This window comes from Poecilia reticulata, chromosome 5 (genome assembly GCF_904066995.2).
Source record: "Poecilia reticulata chromosome 5, P_reticulata-male-v2, whole genome shotgun sequence".
NCBI lineage: Eukaryota > Metazoa > Chordata > Actinopteri > Cyprinodontiformes > Poeciliidae > Poecilia > Poecilia reticulata.
The window spans coordinates 14,549,754-14,568,177 of record NC_088834.1 but is presented as its reverse complement, the minus strand read 5'-3'; the positions used below and the strand labels follow the sequence as shown (position 1 = coordinate 14,568,177).

The following is an 18,424-nucleotide window of genomic DNA, read 5'->3' as shown; positions in this document are numbered from 1 at the left end:
TCCTTTAAGCCAGTTGACCAGCAGTCCACAGAGCCTGGCAGTGTTGTGCTATGCCATAGTCCATAACTGTCCAATTGTTTTCATATAGCTCGCAACTAAAAATGCCTTAAACCCATAACAATGATATGACAGAAATGTGTATGGTTTTAAAACTGTAACAATTTAAAACATTGGTTTATCTTGATATAATTTATTAATCTCTAGTGAAGGGCATACAAAGATGATAGAACCCTAACAGATCTGTTTCCTCAGATTTGGTTTTGCATACCTACTCGACTTTTACCTTTGCAGTGACAAAAACACACAACAAAAACAAAAGTGTGATGAGGCTCGTTCAAAGCCTTTTAACTTTTAATGTGTGAGCTACACAAATCATTGCTTAGAGAGGCCAGGAAATTGGTGCAGACGAGTGGCTGCCGTCTCCTTTTTCCTGACCCTTACCGATGGGCATGTGGAGCGATGATTGTTGGAATCCCTGAGTGATTAGTGGTTACCTTGGGATAGATCTGTTCTGCCGGGGAAAACACATGTGCTGTAGGTGTAGGCCGGCTTTGACAATAACATATGGCAGCTGCCTCCTTACTTATAGTTAACACCAGCGTTTGACAGAGAAGCACACAAGGAGGAATTTGTATGACAGCATGGCAGGAATTATGCAGGGATCAAGTGGAAGGTGTTTTGTTTGGAAGTGTTCAATAAATTCAGCTGTTGACTTGTTCGTCGTAAAACTTCACTGACTGATAAATGCGAGGGTCCTCTTTGTTGGGAAGCATAAAACAATATGTTTCTGAAATATGGAAATGCCAAATGGAAAGGCCATGGTATTCAAATCTCAAGTTAATTAGGGTTCCACTATGAGGAAGGTTTGGATGTTTGTGTTGAAGAACAGAAACATTTGCATTCCCTAAAGGGGAGCATGTCAACAGGATCGATAGGGTAGAGTGTGAACTCCTGTTCTCGCTCCCCCCCAAAAAAAGAAAGAAAAAAAGCATTGAACTCAGCAGATCCTCTTCGCTGGAATCTTCTGAAAATTAGCCACTACCAAAATCTAATCACCTGCTTCCTCTGTCATTTTCACACACAAAAAAATTGTTCAAGATGAAATGATAGTATTTGATCGATCCAAAATTTACCTAACCACTTGATAGATGCCTAGAATTAGCTGAGATACGATACAGCTTTTAAGTAATGTAGTTAACACCAATTATCCTTTTCCTTCCATTGATGTTTTTAGTGCTTTCTCTCCGTGTGAGGTAGCCGAAGCGTGAGGGAAACAAACAGAACATCAATCTCACTTGAAACCCAGTGCCTCAGGACTGATCTCAAAAAGTGCTAAGGAGCAGGAATAAAAACATTTGACAAGGATTTCATGAAATCAGGACAATAGAAAGGACACAAGAATGTAAGTTCTTAACTACAACTACATTGAAGTGCTGAGGATGTTTTTCTTTAAAATTATTTTCATACTTACAAATACCCTAAAAATAAGGTGTTCAACGGTGAACAAGGTATTACGTTATATGTAAGCACAGAATGGGTCATAAACAGTGGTGTTACATACCATAGGTTGGTGCTTTGCAACGAGACCATCAGACATACTGGAATAAATAATAATAATATATATATATATATATATATATATATATATATATATTTCCTAACAATGCTCCTAACTCTCATTGGTTGTTTCTAGTTAGTACTAGGAGCACTGGCAGAAGGCCTCTAGAGGATCTTGATTTTTTTCCCCCACAAATTACCTGCATAACACTATAAATAAAGTTTTAATAAATATGTAAAGTAATATATTTTTCATAAATGTCACATAATGCAGCTTCAAGCAGGGCATAAAAAAGTTACGGTTTCAATAATAATAAGTGAACACAATATTATATCAGTGATAATCAGCACATTTAATTATTTTTTTACGGCACTAGAAATAGTTGTTACTTAAATAAAAACAATTATAATTTTCTTTTTACTTCAGGATATCATACATTGAGGACCTTATACCAGTTCATTCCTACTGGACTATTAGAATGGTCAGCAGAGTGGATTATTTTATATATATATATATATATATATATATATATATATATATATATATATATATATATATATAAAAGACTGCAGTGATGCCATTTGATCTCCAAATAACCAATTTTAATACTAATAAGAAAGGTATACCAGGCATTTACAGAGATTCTGTTTCTATACTTGTTAAATTTGTGCAAACATTAAAACTTAAATAATAAAAAAAAACACCTTGATTTTCATTCAGGCAGCTCATTTTGCATTCAGCACAGCACTAGCAGCTTGATAAAACATGTGTCGCCTAATCCCATATATTTAAATGATTTCAGCCATAGTTCATGACGGGCAAAATGAGCTTTGTCGAGGAGATTGAATTCGTCTTTCCTCACATCAGAAAAAGGCAATCTTAACTGACGTCAACAACAAAGACTCGAGCACAAAGAAAACACACATGGTGCGTTGACCCACAATAACACAATAAAGGAAAAAGAAGCCTGAAGCTTCCATTGTCTTCGCTCTCTACAGGGCAGCAGTGACTGACAGTTCAGCTGTAAGTAAAGCTGACACAGTATCACATCGTGGCAAGATTGTTAAGGGGAGAGCGGACATAGCAACTGAAGGACAAAGGACATTTATTGATATGGCCAAGTCCTCCAGTGTAGGAGATGTCCTTTAGTGAAAGTGTCTTGTTGCCTGGATATTAATCACCATTGTCACGTAGCACAGGAAATAAGTACACTAGCTTCCCCAATGGCAATTTTCTTCCCTTGTTTCAAACCCACCTGGTCAAATCCAGTTAGTCTGTGAGTGTGTTTTGGGCTTAATGTCTCGGAGACAGATGAAATCTGTCTTGATCTGGAGTGAAGTGGCTGTGAGTCATCCTGAATGATTAAAATGCTACTGTGACCAGCTTCTGAGTGTCTTGGCTGAAAGACTAAGTGAACTCAACCGTACACATCACGTAATGAAGTGATGACTGATCGCCTCCATTAACATAAGTTAGGCAAATAAACAGCTTAATCACTGCTAACGTCAACTTACTGAGATTATCTTAGAAAATAAACTGAGTTTTAACCATTTCAATCTCACATCGGCTGGAATATTCCACTTTAAAAAAAAAAAAAAAAAACAATTTCTGTATTTCCAGGCAGGGCGATCACACTGCCTGTGTCAGTAAGGGAGCTAATGTTCAGCAGGCACATGACGTTCTACTTCACTCCGGGCTCTGCTCGCCATCTTGCAATGTATTTATACTACTAGATCTGCCTTTGCCTGACTGCTTTCTCTGAAGCATAAATTTTAACAGTGAATATGTAAATACACATCGACAAAATGAAATGAATGTTTAATGACATTTTTTCATTTGTTATTAATTTTTTCCACACAAATATGAAAAGGATGAGAGCAAATGCCGCAGTTGTTCCCTCAGATATTGGCAGCTGTAGTAATTAAAGCAAGTAAAACAAAGTCCCAGAGTACTCCTGGCTAGATTGATTAGATATGAGCTGGGAATCTGTGTCTCCTATAAGCCTGTAAAAACAAAAAGAAAACCCTAAAGCAACTGCCAACATCTTTGGGAACATGGCTGCTACAGAACAGACTGCTTGAGGGTGCTCCATTTCTGAAAGTTATGAAAATCCCAAAAGAGACATGACAAAGCCGTGGCACAACTGGAAATCGATGTAGCCGGTGGACACATAAGCCAGAGAACTGTTCTCACATATTTGTTCCTCAGGCTTTCATGAGGAAAAGAAACACATGTGCAAAAGTAAAAAAGAAAACTAAGCAAGTGCTCTTAGATTGGGGGATCTGAAAAATGCTAGTGTAATTGCAACAAAGAAAGGAGGCGACAATAAATTCATATCCAATAACTTTTACTACTTATACTAGTATACCCACTAAACAATTGATGCCAGTCAAAGGAGCAGTATATGGAATTTAGTGACATCTAGCTGTGCAGTCATAAACTGCAGCAAACTGAGAGCTGGTGTCATTAAATGTAGTTAGTGCTTTACTCATATATTTAGAATGATTGGTCATCTCACAGTGCTGTTGTAATGATAATCTGAGTGAAAAAGCCCTCATGAGTAATGTGGTTGCTTCTTATGTGCATTGGGTGCTAAAAATCACAGAATATTAAATAGCTTTTGTTTTCAGAATGATGAAACCTAACAGTGGTGTGTTTCCCGCAGGCCATGATAAACTCACTATTATGATATACGGCAAAAGTCAATGATTTGTAAATAAATTCTAACCCAGGGGTACTCAAGAGTGGGGCTGCTGCGATATCATTGCTTCCAACACGCTCTGTAAGCTTTAGCATAATCTCTGAGATGTGGTCATCTTGGCAGCGAGACTCTGTCCGACAAGCTAAATATCTTATTGGCATGCAAAGTGTGTACTCATGACAACTTGAAATACCAACCAACAAACACTGCGTTCCAAACTGCCCCTTGCAATATTGTTAATGCACACACAGATATTGCAATGATGATTTACAGTGCAGCTTTTACTTAGGAGTCCAAAAATGGTCTGTTTCTCACATAAGCCTCCATTGTTGCGCACACACACACAAGGGTACACCAATAGGGGCTACAGTCTGTGCGGGGTTTGATACCCGACCCCGAGCCATTTGCTATATGTCATCCACTTTTCTCTCTATGCCCTTCTTCATGCCAAGATACTAATAAACAAAAGCTACTAGTGTCACAAAATCTTCTTAAAAATGAGAAGAAAAAACAGCAACAAAACAAACAGTGTGGCATTCTGTAGACGACTAATCGTCAGCTTGGAAAATCTAATGTCCCTAATGTGGCCCTTAGGTCAGAAAAATGCCCCTGTTTATGGTTTTTCCATCAAACCAGTAGCAGTCCTACACAGCTGCAAACGCTATTCTTTCTAGAAGAAAGAATGTGTTTGTTAAACCACCTAAGATTCAAAATGGTATTAATAAATTAAGCTGGTAGTTTTAGGGCAAATGTTTGCACTGACGCTTATGTAAATATCATGATTTATGTAGTTATACTGTTTTCAATTGGATTTGATCTGCTGCTGAGATTCAGATAAAACATTTACTTAGAGTCATATTTTTAGTGACATAATGAGCTGCTATTTCTGCATGTAAAAATGGATTGTTTGAGTGGTCCGTAACTACAGTTTAGTGCAGTGGTTCTTAACCTGGGTTCGATCGAACCCAGGGGTTCGGTGAGTCGGTCTTAGGGGTTCGGCGGAGCCTCTGCCGCGGAGGTAAAGACACACTTGTGTAAAGTCATGATGACGCGCCCTGCTTTACCATCACTTGCTGCAGAGGATCACGTTACATTGCTTAGCCAATCAGTGCTGCGGAGGAGCACTGATTGAAGGAGCTCCACTCTCAGCATGGATTTGAACTTGTGTTTTTAATTACTTCAGCAAAGCTCACAGTTTTTACCAAATTCTGTAGCTTCCGGTGTACTTTTAAATCTGCTCCTTAGTTGCATCTTTTCGGGGTTGCTACTGCCTCTAGTGGCATGGGGGTGGTAACACAACTAATATAATTACATTACTAAATCAGAATACCGCAGTCCTTATTTTTTATTATTAATTTTTCATTCTCTTAAGAATGTAGAGCTAATTAAATTATCTAAACAAGACCTTAAAGTGGTTCCAGTTTCTCTCGATGAAACTGTGGCAAATTTTAAATACCTTGGGTCATTCCTGGACAGTCACCCCAACTTTGCTGAAAACACTGACTATATTTTGAAGAACTGTTCTCAGAGACTCTACCTTTTAAGAAGACTTAGTGATCTGAGGTGAACTAACTAGACTTTAGTTGGGTCACCCCTATGTCTTAAATTTGGGGGTGGGGGGGAAACATTTTATTTATCACTACAGAAGGGTTCAGTGAATACGCATATGAAACTGGTGGGTTTGGTACCTCAAAAAAGGTTAACCACTGGTTTAGTGTTTATCGTATTAAAAACTATTTAGCAACAACTCAATTTAGACCCACTGATCATTACATATTACAGAAATACCTATCCAAAATTGTAATCACCATAATATGTTTGCTAAAGATATGTTGCTAAAAAAAACACTCACGTGAAACAAAAGGTTGTTGCATGCACATTGATTGATTCATACAGCACTTAATCTCAATCCACTAAAGAGACTGAAGTATATTTCAGTAAAAATTTCAACGCAAGAAAACTATAAGCATAAACTGGATAGAAAACTAATAGAAAAAGAACGATGGCGCAATGCCACCATGTAACATGGTTTTATTAGTTTGCCTGAAAAAGTAAGTCTTGAGTTTAGACTTAAAGATGCCCTGGTCAGAGAAATACAATGTTGTGAAAATATTTCTTTTTTCTACACGTGAAATGACCAAATCTTTAGCTTTACTCATTCATAATGACTACAAGGGTACAAGAAAACAAACGTATTAAACTTTCTGAGTAAAAGGCGCCAAATCAGCAGGTTTTTTTTTATTAGAAAAAAAAAAACTTCTGCCGAAAAAGAAGATTGAACACCTCGAAGAGTGTGATATTAATAGGCCTCATCTATAGGAAACACTCGAAATAACCAAATGTATTTATTAGGCAACAGGCTTTCATAATTAATATTTTTTCCAGTGATGGCGGCGTGGACAGTGTGGGATAAATTGGCAGCTGAACTGATCATGTTAACTGATTATTAGCAGTGCAATTTCACAGATGGCGAAACAATTACTATACCACAATATATATTATAGCAAACATTTCCTCTACCCATTCTCCAGCAAAAACAGCACCGTGAAATTATCTAACATCCCCAAATACACTTTTGAATAAATAGAAAGTTGGCAAACATGTTGAATTAGCAACAAATTCTGGAAACTAAAACATACACTTGCATACATTCTTACTCTCCTTACAGCAGAGAGATGAGAAAGGCTTTTCTCTGCTTTATATTCCATCTACAGGGACACTGAGAGATTTATTCTCAAACGCCCAAAAAGGAGGAAAGAAAACCATTCTCTGATTGGAGCAATAATCTCAAACCCTAAATCCTAAATTCCTTATTGTGTTCATGAAAATTTGTTTTAATTTCCAGGATGTTCTCATTGCTCTTATCCCATTAGGACCTGAAGATCCTTTTTCAAGTATGTACAGGTGCTAAGTAAACTAAATCTGCTTCACAATAAATGTATTTGTGCCGTAGCATAAATAAACTTAACTTTTAATTTGTTAGTGACTACAAGCTCTGAGGGAAGGTGTGGAATAATAATGGACGTATCTCGTTTTACAAGCTGTTTCAGCCAAATGAAGCACATTTTTCACAGCTGATCAGTTCGAGGTAAACATGCTGCTGTGTTTTTTTCCCAAACCACAGTGGTGATCACTGCTTAACCACCATAATAAGGTACGAGTTGCGTGCCGAGTCTCAGTTCTCTGAAATCAGGCAGCTGTTATAAAAAAATAAATAAATAAATCTAAAAAAAAAAAAAAAAAGCTAAGTTATCACCCTTACAGTTTCCAAACTATCACAGTTAAAAAATGTTACTGGGAACAGTAATGCATTGTAGTGTGAAAAGTTTCACCAGTTTAATTAGAAAGATAAATAAGCTAGTCATTAAATGTGAAAGCAGAGAGGGAAGGATGAGCATCACCAGTTAAAAGGATCCACAGCAAATTATATACACACCAGTGAAAAGTGATTACAGTTGCAATGTTTCCCCATCGGACCATTTAGTGGGTGGCACAAGCAGCTGGTGGAAAGACAACAAGATAACGGCAAGCTGAGCCCATATATGATTGAGACTTAGCAGAACTTAGTGAGGCTATTTTAAAACCACAACTGTTCCCTTTCGAAGAGCTTTTGCCAGCATGATGCACATTGTGCTAATTATCAGGAGAAGATATGAAGGACCTGGATGATAATGATGGCGCTGCCTACATCAGTGAGATCCAGACAGCTGGCATCCTGCTGGCACAGCAGGGTGTCCGGACGTCACTTATTAAATTAATAAAATGTTAGCCCACTTTGTATCCAGGCCTGTCACTGTTACCAATTAATCATATTATAACAATTATTGGAGATAATCATGATTCCATTATGGTCATAATGGTTTTCACTGACAGAAACACATTTTCTCACACATTTTTTTTTCCGGCATTTAACTGATAACTGGCAAAGGATCAACACTCTAAAACTCAATTCATACCTGCCCAGTGCTGTTGACATGGCATGTCTACTATTTAGATTTTTTTGTGACCAATTCAAAAAAAATATAGATTTTTAACCTAAATCCAAATCAATTTAAGACATGTCCTTTGAAAAGTAATTTTCCCTATTAACAGTACCATAGAAATAGCCATTACGTTTATTGAATAACTGACTCTTTTCTTTTTCTGTTTTGTTTGCCAAGGTCCTTGCATGCCTAAAATGAATTGCCAGTAGTACAAAAACCCATTCAGTCTAATCCTTTTCTGCATTGCTGTATTTTCATTGAATGCTCCAAACAGGAAGATGATCATTGGCTTTAATGAGCGCAACAGCACTGTAATTGCAACACTGTCAATTAAAAAAGGAAAGACGTTTGTGTTTGCCTAAAATACTGTTATCAAAAGCTGAGAGGGGGCCGTCTACAGTTTACCTAGGCTGAAGTCACATTTCAAACTCTCCCTTGCGCTTGCTTCCATGTAAGAGGTGTTTAGAAGCAGATTTTTAGGGATTCACTTGAAACAAAAAGGGCTAAAAATCACATTTACCAACCTTTGCATGTTCAATACCAATAAAACATAACATTGCAAAGTTCTTATTTAATGTAGATGTAAGGACTTCAGTTGCAAATAAACTACTTTTTCTTCACTTCTCTATACATCATATTTATATTGGGACACTTATTAGATGTATTAGATGTAGCAATTTAATTTCCTCTGTTAAGGATAATCTTCATGTCGTGCAAACCTACTGTCTGCTTTGATGGTAGAATACATTTACATTGAGATTGTCCATAAGCATAAAAAAATAATAGTGTGATATTTCTCATTTAAGATATTGTCACAACAACATATTATAGATAGAGTTAGCACAAAATGTAAGTATATTTGTGGTTAGCCATTTTACTATTCGCTGTGACAATGCTTCTCACCAAGAAACCAAACTTATACCATTGGAAACCCTGTTTATTTGTCCTTGAATTGTGCCACGGTTGTAAGAAAAATGCATTAGTGGGAGAGCAGCAGAGTTGAGTATAGAGTTGTATCCATGGTTTCTTTTCTGTAGGCTAATGTAGTATCTCTTAAGCAGTATAAACTGTCATAGCTACCAGGGTAGTGGCATGACACAAAACTGAGTCCAAACCGGTTACCAAGGATTATTCTTTATGCCAAAATTAGATTAGTGTGCATATACCTTTTTATTTCAATGACAGAAAAAAATCCAAATGTCATGAGAAAAATACTGCTTTGCATTTGACACTGTATGGTTCACCATGTGGATCAGGCTGCCATGACTTTTTTTTGGGCAGGTCAAAAAAAAATTCTTCAACATTATTTCTCAAATGCCACATTTACCATACATATAAACCACAGTTACAGAATTTTACCCATTGCTATTCAAATATCACAGCAGTTAACCAATAATGACTATTACTTAATTTCTCTGCCCCATTGACACTTTACTCACCTCAACTTGCTGGATGCTTGAAACTCATTGTAAAATGGCAGCACAACCTACTTTTAGAATCCCTAGTGAAAGCTACAGTGTGTAACTTAAAAAAAAATTTTTTTCATATAGTTGTTATACGGTCACTATGTTGTGACAGAATGGTACAGGACAGGTAATCTATGAAAAAGAAAAAATAAAGTCAAGCTCCTCTACCTCCTCCTTGAGTTTCTATAGCATTCTGCAAAAATGCACCATTCTCAATCAAAAACAGCCAATCAGAGCCAGGAGTGTCTTGGTGCTGTCAATAATGCATCTGTGTGTGCTGCTAAATGTATGATTGGTTACACAAAAACCTTTATCTGCCATCATCAATGGGCATGCTTGGCATTCATGACGGGCTCTGCTATCGGAAAAACACTGTAGCGTAGCAGAGAGCAATGGGGATAGTGTGAGCAGCACGTAGATAAGTTTGATTGACAGCACTAAGGCTCTTCTCCTGTCTCTGGTTGTTTTTGATCAACCAGTGCTAACTGCACTGGGAGAAAGCAGAGGTAATTGATTTGTTCACACAAATGTGACACTGTCACAACAAAGTGATAGTGCTAACAAATATGTAAAAAAAAACATTTTTTTTATAAAAATTATATATACTCTAGCTTTAAGGGGTACTTGAAGCATTCACATTTTATTTCCAGATGGTTAAGTGGTATTTAAATGCAACACAACACATAATACTGACACACTCCTGATGTGGCAGAACACTGAATTCAACAGCTTTTATACCTATGCACATGAACTATTAAGAACAAAGGAGCATCATAAATGGCACAAAAACACCAGAGAAAGAACAGGACTTAAAATCCCCTTCATTTTCTCGCCATCAGACCCAAATGACACATATTTTGAATAGGCTAGCCTATATTGCAGGTTGACAGCATCTTAACAAGAATTTAAAAAATAACATTGAATGCCCAGTTCTGTTGCATTCCCTAAATAGTTTTACATGACATATATAGACATGCTAAAATTATGTCTCCTATGTGCTTCTTCCCGTTTTGTCATTGAATATTTACCCTTTATTCTATGTGATTCTCAATTTAAGACCAAAACGTAACACTTGAAACAGAAATGGGTTTAAACCTTCAGATAAAACCTGCTAGGTTGCTTAAATGAAGTATGTATAATTTAAGATCAGCCATTTCATCTTTGAATTTACAACATTTCCATTTCAGCTTTACATCCAGTACTCGATGATGGACTTTGAAAGATTCATGTCAGTCAGCCAGAAACGACACACTCTATCAGATGGCAGTGTTCAACTAGATTTGTCCTCTACCACCTTCAAGCTGGTCAGCTGGGCAGTCTGTACTGCTTCACCCCCCCTCCCCATTCCTCCTCTCTGTGCAAGACGTTTGGTGAGACAAGCCATATGAGAAAACCCAGCTTTTAGGGGCTTGTAAAGCCTCCAGTCAATAAAGCTGCAATGTGAAGACATGAGGACGTGGAAGTTTAGAACTAAGGGATTTTAAAGTGGTGGTGAAAGGGGGGTTGTCTAGGAGAGGAGGCATTCCACTATGTTAGCTTATAGCTCTTTCTCTCTCTCTCTCTCTCTATATATATATATATATATATATATATATATATATATATATATATATATATATATATATATATATATATATATATATATATATATATATATATATAGATAGATAGATAGATAGATAGATAGATAGATAGATAGATAGATAGATAGATATGCATTAATGTATCAACCACTGATGATGCATAAGGTCCACCACACAGCCTCCCAACATTTAGAAAAATGGATGATCAAATGGAAAGATGTATTTGAGATTAAGTGAACATGCAGCACTATGAAAACTCTCCATGAAAACTGTTCATAAAAAGAACAGAAACTTTAAGAGAAAAAAAAAAAAACACTTGGCAGGTGATCGGATTAACCATGTTTGAACTTACACCAGTAAAGCCAGCTGGTAACTTAAACACTTGCCAGTGGGGAGAGGAGCCAACATGTCTTTTCAGTCAACAAACGCCTTCAGTGCAGCCCTCTTAATGACAAAGTACTCGCAAAATTACTGACTGGTTTTAGAGGAGCTGCCACTGTTGACTGTAATCACACCTAAATCCAAGTGAGACTGTAAATATTAATCAAATCAAACATCTTCTAAATCATATATCATGGCTATCCGAAATAAAAAGATGAGATATCAAGTGTTGAAACTAAAAAAGTGTCACTTGGTTTTGTTTTTGTTTCTTAAATGCATGTTTGCTTTGCATTTGAGAAAAGAACTGGCAACAACAGAGTCACAAGACAAAAGGAGTTGTGTAATGCAAAGAGGGCAAAATAGGAAACCACAAAACAAATTGGATCTATTCCTAAGAGGTCAATAACATGAATTGGTATCAAGAGATCAACCCAGAGAGATTGGCTGTATAATGAAAAATCCCTGTATTCAAGTGACGAGATCAAAATACAAAACTGGAAGGCGGTGATCTGTGGGTTTTCAGGTGGCACTACATGTGAAACAACAACCCTGGAGTAGACTCAGGAACTCTTCTAATAGCTACTGCTGTTGTGAATATACAATTGTGGCATAAACACACAAGCAAGGTCAACTTCTGCATGCAGCAGACAATAAAAACCATCTTGTCAATTTGCTAGATTAAAATTTTGAATAGATGAACTCCGACCATTTCAAATATATTTGTTCAAGCCATCAATCTGGAATGAGTCAGGAAGAGCATTATTAGTCACAGTAAAAAAAAATAGAAACAGCATGTAAATAATGAGGTCTTTAAAAGGGGTGGACACTCACAGGCTCCAGCTGTGGAATCTTGTCTCTTAAATGTGTCCTATCTGCCCCAAATTTCTCATCTTGTTTTTTTTTTTTTCATTTTGATTTTATTTTCTCTCTCTCAAATGCGTGGATTTTTTCTGTTTATTAATATTTAGCGTTTTGCTTTTACAACATCTGGACTTTAAAAGGAAGAATGAGCACTGCTAGACCAATTTCAATTTTTTTTTAATTCCTTCGGCACCAAGGTTACTACTCACCGGGTTTCACTCAATATGCAAAGCTACTTTAAACAACACATATATGTTGTAATGCATGTTTTATTTAGATTGTCCCAAAATAAAAGAAAAAAGAAAAAAAAATATGGCTAAAAGAACCAGAATCGTCTCGAATATTCAAGCACTCAAAAAACTGCTTTGTGCCATGTTCAGTAACTCGTTTTATATTTTAGAACCTGGTCAATACATTCCAATTAAAAATCCACCTATCAGGCTTTTACTGGCTGATACCAATTTCCGGGAATCTCAACGTCAGCCCTGCTAACTGTGATAACCTAAACCCTCTTTCTAAGGAGTATAATACATGTAAATTAATTTGAGTAAACTTTGTTCTCAAATTCATCAATTAAATGTAACAAGCACTGACCATAAAGACAGAAAAAAAAAACACTGCGGGTTCTTTGATAAAGGTAATAGTTTTGAATTTCAACACAAAAATGAAGGGATTACAAGATTATCCTCATTTATGCATCAAAGCATATGTCCATTTATTTTATTTTTATTTTTTTACAAAACTCAAAACAAAGTGCATCAAAGAACATTGTGCTTGTTGATGCACTTACCGACTGATAAGAAGAAGAGCTATTTTAATCATTTAACAGAAGTGACATTTTAAAAAAGTGACATTTTTCTGGGGGTCACATGTAAAGATTGGTCACAGAAAAATTTGCTGACTTTGATCTTTTGCTCATTGTCTTATTAGTACATTATTAACTTAAATCGATAATTATTCATTTGATCTTTTATATATAAAAAAGAACTAATAAATCATTAAGCATAAACCCAAAGTGAGCAAAAAAGATGTCTACTTCTTTACCTTATCCTTTATCTTTTATCAATTATATTTATTAAACAAATGTTTAATAAACTTTAAACATTTGTTTGTTTAAAGAGCAGAAAATGTATGTTTTTTTCCCCCCAAATTCATAGGCAGTACGTAACATATGAAACTATATTTTACACAGTTTGCAAAATATATATTCATTTTTTTAACTTGATCCTAAATAGACATTTCTGTTTTGACACATTTTACTTCTGGTTTCCAATTACATTCAGTCCAGTTGATTGTGTTTTGTTTATTGGTATACTTTCTATCATGAATATTTGTACAGTGATTATTCAACCACCAAATATAATAGATTTTGTTCTATTAAAATTATAATTTATATACATTACTTTTTAAATGTAATTATTCTCATGTTGACAAGCTGACCAAGTGACTTCCTGAAAAAAAAAACCTGTTTCATCAGCAAGTAAAGTAATTTTAAGCAAATTTGACAACACAACAATCACTAGTGTACAAAGTAAATAACACTGGGACGTGTATGAGACCATGCAGGCCCACTCATGTGATCTTCAACATATTTGATTTTGCATTATTTAGCTACACACACACACACACACATACACACACACACACACACACACACACACACACACACCATCTTCCATCTACACAATTCTTAAGTCAAGTGCATGCTACTCCTGAAATTCCAGATTTTTAAACATTTTCCCCAATAGCATTCCAGTAAAATGTTTTAACTGCTGCTTTTGATGTGGAATCTAGCAACACTCCTCTTGCATAACCCTTATTTGTTGTAGTTCCACCAATTAGATTAATGTCATTATTGTTGATTTGTTTGATCCAAACCAATACTCACATTTATTTAACAATTTATGCTTTTCTATGAGAGTCTCATGATATAACCTCGAGTGAAAAGACAAAAGTAATGAATTACATGATCCAACTGCTTTTGCTTAAAACCTCACTGATAAGTGTGCAACATGTGTCAGAAGGTCAACACCACGCTCTATACAGATCCCGTTTCCAAAGAAAAATTAACACGATGCTCTATGAGCCACTATAAAACTATCAGAAAGTGATGATATTCCAAACACAAACCTAATTCTGGCGCAGTTGCAGGTTTTAGGTGCTCTCTTCACGCCTCCTTCTTTGTCCAAGTGGATGCTTAACATCACCACAGAGAGGTTGGCACTGTTAAAATATTTGGTCTCTGTTTTATAGGGATGAAGACATTTCTAGAAATGATGCTAAGCTTTTCAGAAAGAGCCCTTAGGCTTGATTCTTGGTCTTATTCTTTATAGCTATAAGAAAACATTGTACTGCCAGTTTTGTATCGTGGTGCAGGTTTCCAGGTGTATGCTGATGACACTGTATGTACCGAGTAAGATATTCCATCTGTTTCAGCACAACTGTCTTGGTATTTGGAGTCTATTGCAGGACGGTTTATAATTCACCTTAAGTGTTAAAGGTGAAGAAATCTGTGTGTGTTTGTCTTCTTTCTCTAGACTGGACTTTTATTAACAGTAATTTATTTGATGGATATATTTTGTCTTTATTTTTATGAACTGTTGGATTGAATAGTTTTTCATTTTTGATGGTTCTGTACTTGTATTTTGAAACCGGTATAAAATTGTCTGTTTTTCAGTAGTCCTTACATAAACTAAATAAATGTACTAGAATTGTTTTTGGAAAACTATCTAAATCTTGTAATTTGCATGCATAAATGAAATGACCAAACAAATATTATTTAGATGAAAATACATAGAATCAATGTCTAAATGATCTATAAACATAAAGGGTAGCTTTTATAGATTAGTGGTTTAAGACCGTTACAAATCCTGCATTGGAAAAGCTGCGCAACAAAGGCAACACACACACTGATCTCCAACACAGCACCTCTAACTAGTGCTTTAGTAATATGTCACCGTATCTTGTTATGTACAAATAACTCCAGGACTGTTTCCTTGTATTGGTCAGACTTTCATTATTGTTGTAAATGTTTTTTGTAGGTGTTGTACAGATAATAGTCCTGGTTGGAACACTGACTTTTTTTCTTCCCTGGACACAATATGTGATGTTATAGAGGAAGCATCTCGCTGTCAGCACATATAGAGGTTGAATGCTTAGCAGTTTATAGTGTACATTACAGGTTGTTGCCACCCCTTAATACCGTATAAATACATTTTTAAAATGTCATACTACTATAATTCTACCTGTTAGGTACCTAATAAGAACAGAGTATCCTTCCCACACATAAGTAGTAGACGCAATATTACAATTGAGAAAAGCATGAAATTAATTTATAATTGTAAATCAGATAAGGCTGTTTGCATGTTTTGGCATCCGCTTTCTGGCAATTTTGAATTATTTATAGACGTTATAGAGAAGTTTACATATGTTCAATTCTAAATCTAAACCTAGACCAATTTTGGACTTTAGTCTTACTTGGTCTGAACCAGGATGAAATAAAGTTCTGCATTTGGGCTAGGCATGGACGCAACAGTTACTTAAGCAGATTGAGATGTAGCTTCAATATTGAAAAGGTGTATTGCTCAGTGGGAATTTGCATATTTAAAAGAAACTTGTGCGAGTACGGCACCAAAACTAACTCCTGGGGCTGGGGCTTCCTAAATCCAACCCTGCTTATTGCAGTATAAAAACACAACTAATAAATTCAGTTTACCAGGTTATCGACGTATGCAGAGGGGCATTAATCGCCCCTCATACACTGAACAATCTATATTCTACCCAACAGCGCTGACTATCGCCCCGCCCCCCTCTGCCCCCCACTGCCCCCCCGTCACCGTCCACCTCAACACATGACCGCAAAATTACAGGTCGACTTGAACTGGCCACAACTACAGTAAGCCGGGAATAAAACTTGGGCCACCTCGTATGGCGGCGTCCAAACTAACAAAACCCTGCGGCTTGTACAGTCTGATTAATTCCACGGGGATGTGAATAATGGGGGGGGGGGGTGATGTCTTAAAGAATAACCTCTTTAACACATCCCTTTATTGTGTTAAAGAAATTCCGCTTCGACTGAATAAGCCGACGTTTGGGTCGCCGAGACGAGGAAGCAAAAGGAAAAAAGGTCAAAGAGCCGGCGGACACAGATTCAGCTGTATCACGTTGACGCAGGAATAGTTTGCGCCACACTCCAGCTGCATAATCAATAACATGCACACAAATCACGGAGGCTGAACGTGTCCAAACGTCGGACGCTCTTTTAATGTCGGCTCGGCCCAGCAAGCGAACAATTCAACAAAGCGTTACCCATATGGGGAGGGGGGGGAATCCTATTTCGTCCAGCAAAACTGGCGTCAACAATAGACAGCGACTCTATCGGCTAAATACATAACAGCTAAAAACCCTTGTTGCAAGTACTTACCGGGTTGACAGTCTTTGTGTTCGGGCAAGGTTAAAAACAGCAGGGTTAAAATCCACCAGTGACTCGGTTCCCGTATTTTCCGCATGTTAGACTACTCATCGAGAGCAACAAGAAAAGGCAACGGGTGATTAAGTTAGTCTTTTTTTTTTACCCCCTCTCCCCTCTTCCTCCTCTTCTTCTTCTTCTTCTTCTGCTGCTTGTCCTTTAGAAAGAATCACACGCACACGCTGAAGCCGAAGTTGGCACGGCGGCCACGAAGGCAGAGAGCATCAAAGTATAGAAACGGTTTGACGGTCACAGGATACAGTCACTGATTTGAAAAAGCCAGATTCACTCGCCTCCGGACCGAGCACGGGCTGCTCTCCGTAGCTTCGAGGAATAAAGCGGCGAGCACGCAGAGGCTGTGCGAAAACAATTCAAAATCTCTTGTTGTTGGGAGTCCTCCGTGTCTGCAGCGGGCTTCCACATAGCGACATTCCCGAAGTGTAGGGAGAAAAAGCAGGAGGAGAGGGAGAAGGGGGTGTGGGGGGCGGGGGGGGAGTCAATCGGCAATCAATCGCTGTCTTTAACTACAGGAAAAAGTGGTCGAATATTATTGATCATACGCGGTCATTATTAAGTGATTATCCGCGGCGTCAGCGAGACCGAGGTTGAAGGAGAAAAGTGTTGCTGGAAATGTCCCATTCTTTTGGTCCAGGAAGTAGTCTTAGCGGTCAGGCGTGCACGGATATGTGGCTACTGCTCTGCTCTGGTCCCATCCTATCCGGACGGACTGTGTGTGAGCGTGTGTGTGTGTGTGTGTGTGTGTGTGCGAAAGAGAAAGAGAGAGAGGGGTATGAGAGAGGGAGTCTGGACGGGGCGGGCGCAACGGAGGCGGTTCCTGGATCTGCTGAATGCAAAATGACAGGGAACGGACCCAGAGGTTAGTTTCAAAGATGTTATGATAGGAAACACTTCAAATAAATACATAAATACATTTCTTGTCTAGGACTAAGCACAATCTGCACTGGATCCAAGTGACTGTCTTATAAATTGCAGTTAGAAATACGCAGCAGCATCCAGATTACCACTGATTTAATTGCAACGTTTTTGAAGTGTGCAGTTCTACATTTACCTCAGATTAGTTTATTCCCCACTGCTAGTTAGGTTTATTGGTATATATATATATATATATATATATATATATATATATATATATATATATATATATATATATATATATATATAAACAAGGAGGCACTTTTCTTCACTAAATAAATTAAAAACAAAACAACTTAAATATATCAACGAACTAATGCTAACTTAATTACTCTCAGAAGAAAACAGTTTGAGTTACTACATTTAAATTACCTTTGAGATTTATTTGGTGTTATTAAAAGTGGATTCTCCAAACTCAACACAAAACGCAAGTTTTAATGAACTGTTGCAGTCTAGGCATATTTCAACTCCTTTATGCGCCAGCTAGCTT

The 18,424-nt window shown here is 37.1% G+C and overlaps 1 protein-coding gene across 1 annotated transcript in view; it reads right to left on the bottom strand.

The window, feature by feature from the left end:
• ca16b (carbonic anhydrase XVI b) overlaps positions 1-17,762 on the bottom strand; it is a 157,510-nt gene extending 139,748 nt beyond the window's left edge. Inside the window, exon 1 of the mRNA XM_081607086.1 lies at positions 16,957-17,762. Coding sequence (XP_081463212.1) covers positions 16,957-17,041 — 85 coding nt within the window. The 5' untranslated portion in view covers positions 17,042-17,762. The remainder of the gene's footprint in view (positions 1-16,956) is intronic.
• Positions 17,763-18,424: the final 662 nt, after the last annotated feature.